Source organism: Mus caroli, chromosome 4 (assembly GCF_900094665.2).
Source record: "Mus caroli chromosome 4, CAROLI_EIJ_v1.1, whole genome shotgun sequence".
NCBI classification, from domain to species: domain Eukaryota; kingdom Metazoa; phylum Chordata; class Mammalia; order Rodentia; family Muridae; genus Mus; species Mus caroli.
Window position 1 is genome coordinate 102022188 of NC_034573.1, and position 12073 is coordinate 102034260.

General features: G+C 37.6%; 1 protein-coding gene across 1 annotated transcript in view; it reads left to right on the forward strand.

Annotated features, from left to right (window-relative positions):
* The window catches only part of Faf1 (Fas associated factor 1), a 301118-nt gene that overhangs the window by 255890 nt on the left and 33155 nt on the right, over positions 1-12073 (forward strand). The window contains exons 16-17 of the mRNA XM_021160394.1: positions 3866-3946; positions 4454-4531. Coding sequence (XP_021016053.1) covers positions 3866-3946; positions 4454-4531 — 159 coding nt within the window. The remainder of the gene's footprint in view (positions 1-3865; positions 3947-4453; positions 4532-12073) is intronic.

Here is a 12073-nt window from a genome sequence, read left to right on the forward strand (position 1 = left end):
CTTCCCCCTTCCCTTCCCTTCCCTTCCCTTCCCTTCCCTTCCCTTCTTTGACATGTTCTCACTATGTAGTCCTGACTAGCTAGCCTCAAACTCACAGAGCTATGCCTGCTTCTGCATCTCAAACACTGGTATTAAGGGCATGTGCCATTATGCTTGATTTTTTTTTTATTTTTATACTGGCTTCATGTAGCCCAGGCTGGCCTTGAGCAACTGGTTTTATTGTCTGCACCTTTTTGAGTGCTAAGATTACAGGCCTGTGCCACCAAGCCTAGCTTCTATTTTCATTTATTTATTTTGATGTAGGGGATTAAACCTAGGGCTTTGTACATGCTCAACACAGGATATATCACTGAGCTACACCCTCAGCTCCAAGTGTACGATGGATAAATAATCATCTTTTTTTAGGATAAAGCATCAATTGTTAGCAGTGAAAAGAGGAAAAAAAGTATAGCTCACCTACAAAGCAGACTGCCTGGTCAATGTAGTCAACTGGTTGGGCAGGACTGACCTGTTGTGATACTGTGTACATTCAACAAAGGGACAAGCTACCTCAGCTGGGAAGCATTTAAGCACAACTACAGTTCATAAAACAATCATTCTAAGTAAATAGTTCTGTTCTAGAACAGATCGTTGCAAATATAAAAGGATGTTAAATACAAGATATGTGCCCCAGAATGTGCCATCTGTTGTAGAGGATTTCTTAAACCAACTAGTCACTGTCATGCCTGCCCTTCTTTTCTCCTTTCATTTTACCACAAATATTCATTAAGTATCAATTTTACATTTGCCATAACATTAGCACTGGGGATATTAAGAAGGCTGATAATCCACTTGTGACATCATTAACATTTTGTGAAAGAACATACTGATCTATTGTTAAGTGCTCAGGGCTAGGTTACTCTCTTCTAGTTCCTTAAATGCTGTGTTCTGCTCCATCAGCTCTTTTGCTCAAAATTATACCTGTCTTTCATATATTTTTATAAATATAAGAGGACCAATGTGGCCAAAAGAGCAACTTTAGAGATGGAGAAGCTAATGGCAGAGCTTAGTAGGGAACTCAGGGCTCCTGAATGCCTTCCCATCTCTTTCATGCTTATATGCCCTCCTGATCATCATGGCAGAAGGACTTCTTGAACACATATGATTCAGAATGAAATCTCACAAATTCATTATTGTCTTCGTGTGTGTTTGTTATTTGTACATGGGTATTATTTGCTTTTATCTTTTCTATAGATTTCCTATGAACCTTTTCACCTGTTCTATTCAAAGCAAACTCTAACTTGGAGAATTAGAGGTAATACTGTTGAGGCACCCCTGATATACACAGATTACACTATATTATTAGACTTTTAAAAAATCCCAGGGGTTATGGTTAAACTTAATCTACAAATCTACTTTCATAACCTGAAGTGTGCCTCTTGACACTACTCCTGTGGCCATCAAATATGTCTTTGTAGAGTGAACTCTAGGCCAGCCTTGGTTACAGAGTGAGACCTTGTCTCAAAAATTTTAAAAAGGAAAGAAGGAAGGAAGGAAGGAAGGAAGGAAGGAAGGGCTCAAAAAAATTAAGAATACTTCCATGGGCCGGGCGTGGTGGCGCACGCCTTTAATCCCAGCACTCGGGAGGCAGAGGCAGGCGGATTTCTGAGTTCGAGGCCAGCCTGGTCTACAAAGTGAGTTCCAGGACAGCCAGGGCTATACAGAGAAACCCTGTCTCGAAAAACCAAAAAAAAAAAAAAAATACTTCCATGTACCAAAAGATGCCATGGAGAAAAGACAGATCTACAAAATGTAATTAATATTTACAAATCATGTATTTGATAAGAAAAAGGGCAAAGGTCAGGTAGATATCTTTAAATAAATCCATAAATGTCCAATAAGAATGTAATTAAAGTAGTAGTCACAATATCCAGAAGGTGGAAAAAACTCAAGTGTCCACAAACAGAAAGGTGAACATGCAAATGTGGTATACAAATACATACATACACACACACACACAAATGGAATTTTAATTCAATTATAAAAAGAAATGATACAATATAAACAAACCTTAAGGACACTATATTAATGAAAGATAACTATGAGAGGATAAATACCATATATTTCTGTTCACATAGGTAAGCAGGAAACCTCACACAGACAGAATATAGAGCAGAGATTTCTGTAGGGGAGAAGAGCTGTTACCGGACTGGCTAGAAATGCTAGCTCAGTAGTGAATCAAATGAGCTGAGTAGATACCCTGACCTCTTCCTGATGTTAACAGAAAACAGCTGTATTAACGGTCTTCATTTGCAGCAAAGACAAGTTTCTTTAATGTGAACTGAGGTATAAGGATAAGTATTTAGAATGTCATAAAGAATTCTGTTGGTTTAGTAAAGTAGTTTAGATGGTTTTCCTTTAAGATCAATGACCTCACTAGCCAAGAGAAGTTGGGTAAGCTTCCAGCACCAGACATGATTTCCCTATTGCTTAGTAGGCCTTAAGTTTAATTAGAGAGGAGTTGTTATTGTCAAGGGATGTGTGCCACTATTGAACTATTTTGGATATTTGGTCATGCTAGTCATGGTTATGGTTCATAGGCATCATAGCTGGTAGCATTGCTGATTGCTTCCTTTCCTTGACAACTTATATAGCAACTTCTGGTTCTATAAAAAGTAGTCCATAGGGAGGAGGCTTTCGGGTAAGATCAAGCTTCGATTCTTCCAGTCCTTTGTCTGAAATATACAGTATCTTTAGCAATAGGATCTTACATTCAATCTCTGGGAGGTGACTAATGACAACATCAATAATCTATATTGTTTTAATAGTCTCTTGGATTCCCCTGACACTATAACTGTTCAAAACACAAATAACAACTAATAGTGGGGTGTCTATACACAACAGATACATAGACAACACAATTACCATACCTATAGCTCAAGGAACATAGAAGATGATGGGGTGGAAATGGAACAGAGGACCAGGAAGTCTGCTGTGAAATTCTGCCCTTTACAACAACAGGGAAGCTACCTGCATGACACCCCAACAATATGGCTGCCTAACCAGCACCTCAACAATGACAACACCAATTGACATGCTATTGAGGAAAGTGGAATTCTCACAGGCCCCATCCCTAGAGGAAGAACTAATGACTGCTGAGAGAGGGAGAATTAGTCTTCCTCAGCAATGAGCCTTCTAATGGTTATCTAGTACAAAGTGGTCAGCCCTGAAATCATGCAACACTAAATGGACACAGCAGGTTGTATTTATGTAACTGTGAACTTAAACATATATATAACTAGAACAGTTAGAACTGGCAGATGGCTGAGCAGTTAAAAGCACTGGCTGATCTTCCAAAGGACCCAGGCTCAATTCCCAGAACCCATCAGACAGCTGCCAGCTGCCTGTAACTTCAGTTCTAGGGGATCCTATACCCTCACAGATACATTAAAGCATGTAAAAAATAAGATGAAATAAATTAAAAATAACAATTAAAGAAAAATGTAGCCAAGAATTTGAAAATCTGTCTTCTATATATCTACCTACCTACCTACCTATCATCCATCTACATCTATCTATCTATCTATCTATCTATCTATCTATCTATCTATCCAACCATCTACCCACCCACCCACCTATCTATCTACCTATCAGAAGTTATCAGTAGGTTTGTATGTGTGGCAGAAACTCATTACATGTAAGATCATGGACAACACATCATTCAACACAAGGTGTTATGAAGCTTACAAGTAGTCACATGGTCAGTTTAAAAGTTCCTTATTTAATTGGAATACATTCATTTATTTTAAAAAAAAGTAAGACAGTTTTCCTTTTTTTCTTAAAAGAAAAAAAAAAGATGAAACTTTACCTGAATCTTTTATTTAAGGATGAACGTGAAGCCAGAGAAAATGTGAAGAGAGAGCAAGATGAGGCCTATCGCCTTTCCCTTGAAGCTGACAGGGCAAAGGTGGGTTTGGTCAAGTAACTGAATTCTAAATGGTTTTTGGTTGTCTGAACATCTTCGTCCTCCCCCCCACTCCCAGTGTCTCTATTCTTGGTTGGCCTTTAATTTGCTATATAGCCAAGAATGAATGTACTTCTTATCTTCCTGCTGCTGCCTCCAGAGTGCTAGGATCTAGTGTCACCATGCTTAGTTCGTGTTTTGTGGTGTTGGTTTTATTTCCATTCTTTCCAGGGGGCGGGGGGGGGGGGACATTGCTATTACCACACTGCCCATGTAGATTATGTTGAACAAACCCTTTAGATATAACTTCTTTTTTTTTCTCCTCCTGTGTCCCAGTAGAAGCAACCCAGTTGAATCATATAATACAATAAAAATAATAAAGTTCCTGATAGCAGAATTCAGTACTCTATTAAACATTTATCATAAGCCTATATGAGCTTGATTCCTTTGTTTTATTATTTTTATGTAAATGTTTATTGAATATTTACTCCTTGTTCATTGTATCAACAGAGAGAAGCTCATGAGAGAGAGATGGCAGAACAGTTTCGTTTGGAGCAGATTCGCAAAGAGCAAGAAGAAGAACGCGAGGTAGGGCATAATTTAAGAAAGGAATGCTATTGTACTTGCTAGTGAGGCTATTAATATTTTTGCAACACAGTTGTGCTTTTCCTGGGCTCATGTTGGTATTAGTGATCACACCTATCTTCAGAAGATTTACCCCTGATCTTATAAAAAAAAAAAAAAACTTGATAAAGTATTAGATTCCTAGTGTTCTCTTATTTTTGTTTTTATCCCCTATTTGTTGCCTTAAATAGGCACTTCCCATCATTCTTATTTTCTTACACTGAGAATATACAATCTATATTTCTATCTTTTCCCTAAACTTTACCTATCAAAAATACAGTGTTGCTTCTACAGTGTCTTGCATTGAGCCCCTAGTTTGTTCAGCTGATCATTTCCTTTTGAGTTTATGTCTATATCAATATAGAGGAAAATTATACTCACTGTGTTTTTTACACTATGTACCTTGCTGTCTTAGTAGATAGTCATGCAGATATGGAATCTGCCCTGCCATGATTCACAGTCTTTAAAATACATAATTATGGTGCTAGAATAGTAAACATTGAGATAGATTCATGCTTAAGGGGAGTAGGAGTAAGGGAAATAAGGTGATCCTTTCAGATACGCATTTAGAATGCTTTTCTAGATATGAGGTCAATAACTTGGTTCACTAAATAAAAAATAGAAGCTATCTGAGAAGTTATAAAAAACCTAGAGGTCTAACTGATAAAATGGATTAGTTGTCATTCTTGGCAAAAGATGCCTCCTTTCAGTTCTTCACTTGTTTCACCTGTTTCTCTGGGTGTGTGTGTGTGTGTGTGTGTGTGTGTGTGTGTGTGTCTACTGCCAGTGGCCAGAGAGTGATCTGTTTACTCTTTATGTGTTTATCCTTTTTCTTTTTTTTCTTTCTTTGGCATATCTACTCTGCCCCACATTAAAAATTACAATAACAACAAGAATCGCACCAAACACGCCAAGGGAAACAAATAATAATAAAATGTTTTACACCTAGAACAACAAATTAAATCTTGGCAGGAATATATAACATGTCTGTAAAGAAGAGCAAATCAGCAGGGTAAAAATGTACTAAGTGGCATAGTGTAAATAAAACCAAAATGGCTTTGGAGTAAGACAGAGAAAAAAATCTTTCATAGCTTTGATAAGCAGACAACGTATGAAGAAGTAATATTTGAGTTAGATCTTGAATGACGTGTTGTCCATGATCTTACATGTAATGAGTTTCTGCCACACATACAAACCCTGGTTCTCTAGACAGGAAACAGCTCATTGAACTGCATTTGTCTTAACTATGTGGCTGCTTTGAATATGCTTATTTAGTAAACAAGCCTCAAGTTAAAGAGTTGTCTTCACAGGAAAGAAAAATGAACGTCAGTAAGTCATGTGTAGAAATAGAAACAGCTGAGCTTCTCACCTAGATCTTCATGACTATAAAGCTTATGCCCTTCTCCATACTCCACTCCACTCTAAGACCATGTACCATTGTATGTGTCTAGAGTAGTCATATATGTAGGAATTTTCTAGACTTTATGTCCACAAGATTTATCCACTATTCTTTTAAGCTATTTCAAGGAATAGTGTTTAAAGGACGGAGATGACTTATCAAGTAAAGATACATGCCACCAAGCCTGACTACCTGGATACGGTCATTAGGCCCTAAATGTTGGAAATAGAGAACTGACTCCCACAAGTTGTCCTCTGACCTCCACACATGAGCCATACATACACACACACACTCACACACACTATTATTGATCAATTAATGTAATATGTAAATATAGTTTTAAATTTTTTTAAGGAAATACAATTTTAAAACTTGAGAGATTCCTGCTCTTTTTGCCCGCTTTCACAGTGCTCCCCACCCCATATTTGGACTTGTTTTGTTATTCATTTGTTTGTTTTTGAGACAGTCATATTACATAGGCTGGAACAGATAGTATTAACCAGGCTGGTCTTGAACGCAGAGATCAACCTGCTTCTGCCTTTTTACGTACTGAGGTTACAAGTGTGAGCCACTGTGCCTTCTCTCTTTCCTTAATAGGATATCTCTAACCATACCATCTTGCTCAAATGTCAAGACTATATATAATTTGGTGTGGAGAAATGACTCAGTGGTTAAGAGCCCTGGCTACTTATTCTACCAGAGGGTCTAGGGAATCCAGCACCCTCTCTGACTTCTGTAGACACGGAGCGCATACACATGTAGTGCATACACATAAATGGAAACATAATTCTCACATAAAATAAAAGAATTTTAAGTACACAAAAATTCACTACATGTGTATTGATACTTTCTTCAAATAATTTACATAATTTATCCTGGGCTAAAATTTTATTTTTCAAGTATTTGTAAGGCATATCCTCTTATAAAAGACTGCACATATATGTAAATATCCCCAAACAAGAAACCTCTGAAATCTAAGGCACCTTGGCCCCAAGCATTTCATATCGGAAACAATTCTCCCTGTATATTTACTCCAGCTGTTAACATGTAAAAAGATAGGAATCCGGGGAGTGGGTGCAGCTTGACATTGCAGCTAGTCATTTCTTGTACCTTCCCATTGATATTTTCCCACAAAATAAAAGTTTTGACAATAGTGTTTTCCCACACATTCCTTACCAAATTGTTTTTTGTAAGTCCTATCCTTAAAAACTAGTTGTTTTTATTTTACCCTTACCTTGATTTTCTGTTGTTTTCATGGAATACCTACTAACATATATACCTAACTAAACATACTGTGCCGGGCGTGGTGGCGCACGCCTTTGATCCCGGCACTTGGGAAGCAGAGGCAGGCGAATTTCTGAGTTCAAGGCCAGCCTGGTCTACAAAGTGAGTCCAGGACAGCCAGAGCTATACAGAGAAACCCTGTCTTGGGGGAAAAAAAAACATATTTCATCACACGAGTTTATCAGACTTGTTTGAGGTCAGTCATTAAATTAGTTGCTTACATAACTTATGTTGGTATATAACTTACTATGTTTAAATGTAAGACATAGTTCAGACCTCAAGAAGCTCTTTACCTTGTGCAAGAGATGGACAAATATAAAATAAACTGGTAAAGATAATAATGTACATTTTAAAGCAATAGGAAGTGAGAGACCAGAAAGACTTCACAGAGGGCAGGGTGGCTGGGTACTCAACATTACATGAAGCATAATGGCATTTTGATTGGATTAGTCATTAGATGGAAAGCCAGGGGAAAGGCTTTAGATGTGAATACGTAGAGAAAGGCACAGAGTTTACTAAAGAACAGTGCCTGGACACACTTAGAGAATGGTTCACTTACTAAAGCTATGCTTTGAAAGAGCCACATTTTAAAGAATTATTGATGGGAAAGAATTAACACAAAGTTACTCACTTTTACTAGTTTTTTTTTTTCCAAAGTTATGCTTTTTCCTGTCTACCCAAAATTGTTTCCTTTTCATCTTTGATGCCTTCTGGAGTACGAAAAAAAATTAAGTAATATTGATAGCAAGAAAACAGAAATTATGTCAAGTAATGGTGGCACTCACCTTTAATCCCAGCCCTTGGGAGGCAGAGGCATGTGGATCTCTCTCTCTCTGTGAGTTCGAGGCCAGTCTGGTCTACATAGTGAGTTCCAGCACAGCCAGAGCTACACAGAGAAACCCTGTCTCAAAAAAATAAAATAAAATAAAATAAAATAAAATAATAAAATAAGGGGGAGGAGGGAAGAAAGAAAGAAAAGAAGCAGAAATTATATTAGTAGAATCCTTGACACATTCTCTTGATTTTTATTGCTAGCCCATCATCTTCACTTCCATCGCTAACAAACTTCATATGTCTAAAAATCTTAAAACTGATTTCACCCATCCCACCCAAACCTGCTTTCTGTACCTTTCCTGCCTTAATAAATGGAAAATATTTCTAGTGGTATGAGTGCAAACCTTAGTATCATGCATGACTTTTTTCTTTCACATTCATATTTAACAATTATGTTGTGTTTTGACCTACTTTAAAAATATTTATAAAACTCAAATGTTTTTCTACTAACTGCTACTACAAACTTATCCAAAAGCCACCTGACTTGAGCCAATGATTTTATTTTAACCTTCCACATAATCTTAATGAATCCTTTTGCAATTATTTCATCCTGCTTCCTAAATTAACTTCAACCTCAAAATAAAAACTAACATCTTACATTGATCTCAGTTAAATCACTGTAGAATTTCATCTCAAAACTGACAAACTTCCTAAAAACGTATATGAAGAAGACTAGAAATGGAAAAGTTGAAACAATGATGAAAAAGGAACAAGATTTGAGGATACTATCAGAGTTTAAGACCTCATATATTCATTAAAGATCTAGGGAAAACATAGGAGAAAAATCTTCATGACCTAAGGTTAAGCAAGGATTCCTTAGTAGTGACACCAAAGTTATGATCCATAAAATAAGTCATGGGGCTGGAGAGATGACTTAGTCATTAAGAGCACATTATGCTATTCTAGAAGACTCGATTTCAGTTCCCAGGACCCATGGTAGGCAGTTCTCAACTACCTGTTAAGTCTAGCTTGCAGAGGATCTGATGCCCTCTTCTGGCCTCTGTGAGCAACTGCAGTCACATGCACATACCTGAACAGACAAAAAGCATAAACTTTTTTTTTTTTTTGATCTTTACAGAAACTCTAAGAAGACTTCATCAAAATTAAGATTTCTGTGCATTGGGGATATAGATCAGTGATAGGGTGTTTGCCTCACAAGTACAAAGCCTTGTACATATATATATATATATGACAGGCTTATTGTCAGTAAATTATATCATAATTTCAAATTAAGGGAAAATACATTATGTGGCCTTTTCAGGCTGAATACATTGTAAATGCACCCTTTATTTCCTCTCCAACTTGTGTCCCCTCTCACTCATTCTGTTCTAGTCACATTGGCAGCTGTGCTGTTCTTCACACTCCAGTCCCAGGGCCTGGATGGTCACCATGACTCCTGCCAGTAATACTTTGTGGCCTAGTTTTTTCTCACTGTGGCTTACAGTGTTGGAGACTGTTCCTCTTTTGTTCTTCCAACGTTCCCACTCTCCATATGTTATTTGTAATTATGAGACATTTTCTTCATGCATTTTATTGCCATGACCTTTTTTAACCCAAATAGAATATTAATATTCACTTAAGCAGAATTTTTTGTGCTTCTTTTTTTCCTGTGTTCTTTTCCTATCATCTAAAACAGTGTTTAATACAGGAAAATAATCAGGAAGAATTCATGGAATTGATAATAGCTTTAGACTGTTTTACATTGTAAATTGTTAGTTGCTACATACTTACTGATAGAAGCCTAGAGTGTAATATACATATATTTTTTATACATGTGTGTGTTCATATGTATTAAGTCAGTTTTTGGTAAAAGAATATATTTTTCTGTTTCCTGTTTGTTTGTTGAGATGGGGGTTTTCTATGCAGCTCTGGCTGTCCTGGAACTCACTCTGTAGACCAAGCTGGCTTCAAACTCAGAGATCTGCCTGCCTCTGCCTCCCGAGTACTGGGATAAAGGTGAGCATAACCATCACCTGCCTATTTTCTGTTTCTTTTTAAAAAAAAAATGAAATTGTATAGAAACAGCCTTCTATGAGGATCTGTTTTCAGTGCCTAATTTCACTTTATAAAATGCCCCTGTTTCTCATTGTTTAGATGAAATGCTTTAAGTAAGATGGTATTTTTAACTCGTAACACTCAGAAGATTTGTCACAAACCTAAAATAATGCAAATAAAAAACTGTACTTGAACAAACCAAATGAAGTTTAACAGTGCTGTTTACAATGACTGTTTGAGTTTAGATGTCCTTTGTGTCATTGTTATAAAACATGTTTGCTTACACAAGTCCTTTACATTTAGTCTATTTGAGGCTGGACTACTGCTGTATTTTTGTTCCTTTTGCATGTAAAACTTAGTTATTCAGACCTACTGCAAAGTCTCTTCTTGGTTTCCCTACTATTTCTTCATTGGCTTCCCCAGTGGTCCGCTAGTATGGAATACAAGGTTTGCTTTCATTCTGCAGAAAAGCCATGGAGACTGCTTACATTGGGGAGCAGATATTGTCTGCAAAATGAATAGACTAATGGGCTACTGTTGTTTATTCTCCTCTAGTATAATCACTTGCATCCAGACAGTAATGTAGCATCTGTTACTGCATGGGGAAATGTCAAAGTAGAAAGGGCGCAGGCAGGTGCATTAAAGAGAAAGTAGGAGGAAGCCAGGAGACACGGGATCAGTTCTAACTTGAAGTATGAAAGGGACTATTGTAAGAACAGTGGTGGCAACTGACCTCAGTTGTTCACAGTGTTCTGTTCAACAAGAGGCGCTCGCCACCAACTAAGTGCTGACCAGGTAACAACTCTAAGCACTTTTCAGATGCCGCTGTGTTTTGTATAAGGACTTTGTGAGGAAGATATTGTGGGTTTGGGAATAAATCTCAGGTCTTTGTATATGCCAGGCAAGTGTTCAACCACTAAGCAGCACCTTTTCTCTTTAGAAAGGCTGTTCCTTGCCTAATAGCCAGTATTTCCTTCTCTGTGTCATAACCAGAAAGCCTATATTCCTAATGATGCTAAAGCCACTAAAATGTAGTTATTTGTTTAGGTGGCACATTTGGAATTCAGAAGACAACTTATAGAAGTCAGTATTCTTCTTCTACCATGTAGGTTCCAGGAGTTGAACTCAGATCACAAAGCTTGGTGTCATCAAATATTTTTACCTACTGAGCCATCTCACTGGCTCAGGTTAATATTTTTTAAAACTGGCTCTTTGAAGTCAGGATAGTGATGGATTTTGAAGAGCCCTTAGGTAAAGGGCGCGATCTGGGACATTTGATCAGGTGCACGTTTTCTAGGTATGTTGATGTTCTGAAAATTTATCAAATATACAATATTTAGGTGCTTTTTCTTATGTATGCTACTTTAATAAAAATTTAAGCAATTCCAAATTCATGGCTGTTTTTAATGAGGTGAAATTACGGACCCTCCACTTTCTATCAGTCCCTACTTCCTTCCTTTTTTTTCCCCTCCTTTTTTTTTTTTTTTTTTTTTTTTTTTTTTGGTTTGGTTTCATTTTGGTTTTGGTTTTGGTTTTTCGAGACAGGGTTTCTCTGTCCTGGAACTCACTTTGTAGACCAGGCTGGCCTGGAACTCAGAAATCCGCCTGCCTCTGCCTCCCAAGTGCTATTGTGAACAAAACACCCATGGAAGGAGTTACAGAGACAAACTTTGGAGCTGAGACGAAAGGTTGGACCATCTAGAGACTTCCATATCCGGGGATCCATCCCATAATCAGCTTCCACACATAAGTGGATGCTCACAGTCAGCTATTGGATGGATCACGGGGCCCCCAATGGAGGGGCTAGAGAAAGTACCCAAGGAGCTAAAGGGGTCTGCAACAACAATATGAACTAACCAGTAACCCCCGGAGGTCGTGTCTCTAGCTGCATATGAATAAGAAGATGGCCTAGTCGGCCATCAGTGGAAAGAGAGGCCCATTGGTCATGCAAACTTTATATGCCTCAGTACAGGGGAACGCCAGGGCCAAGAAGT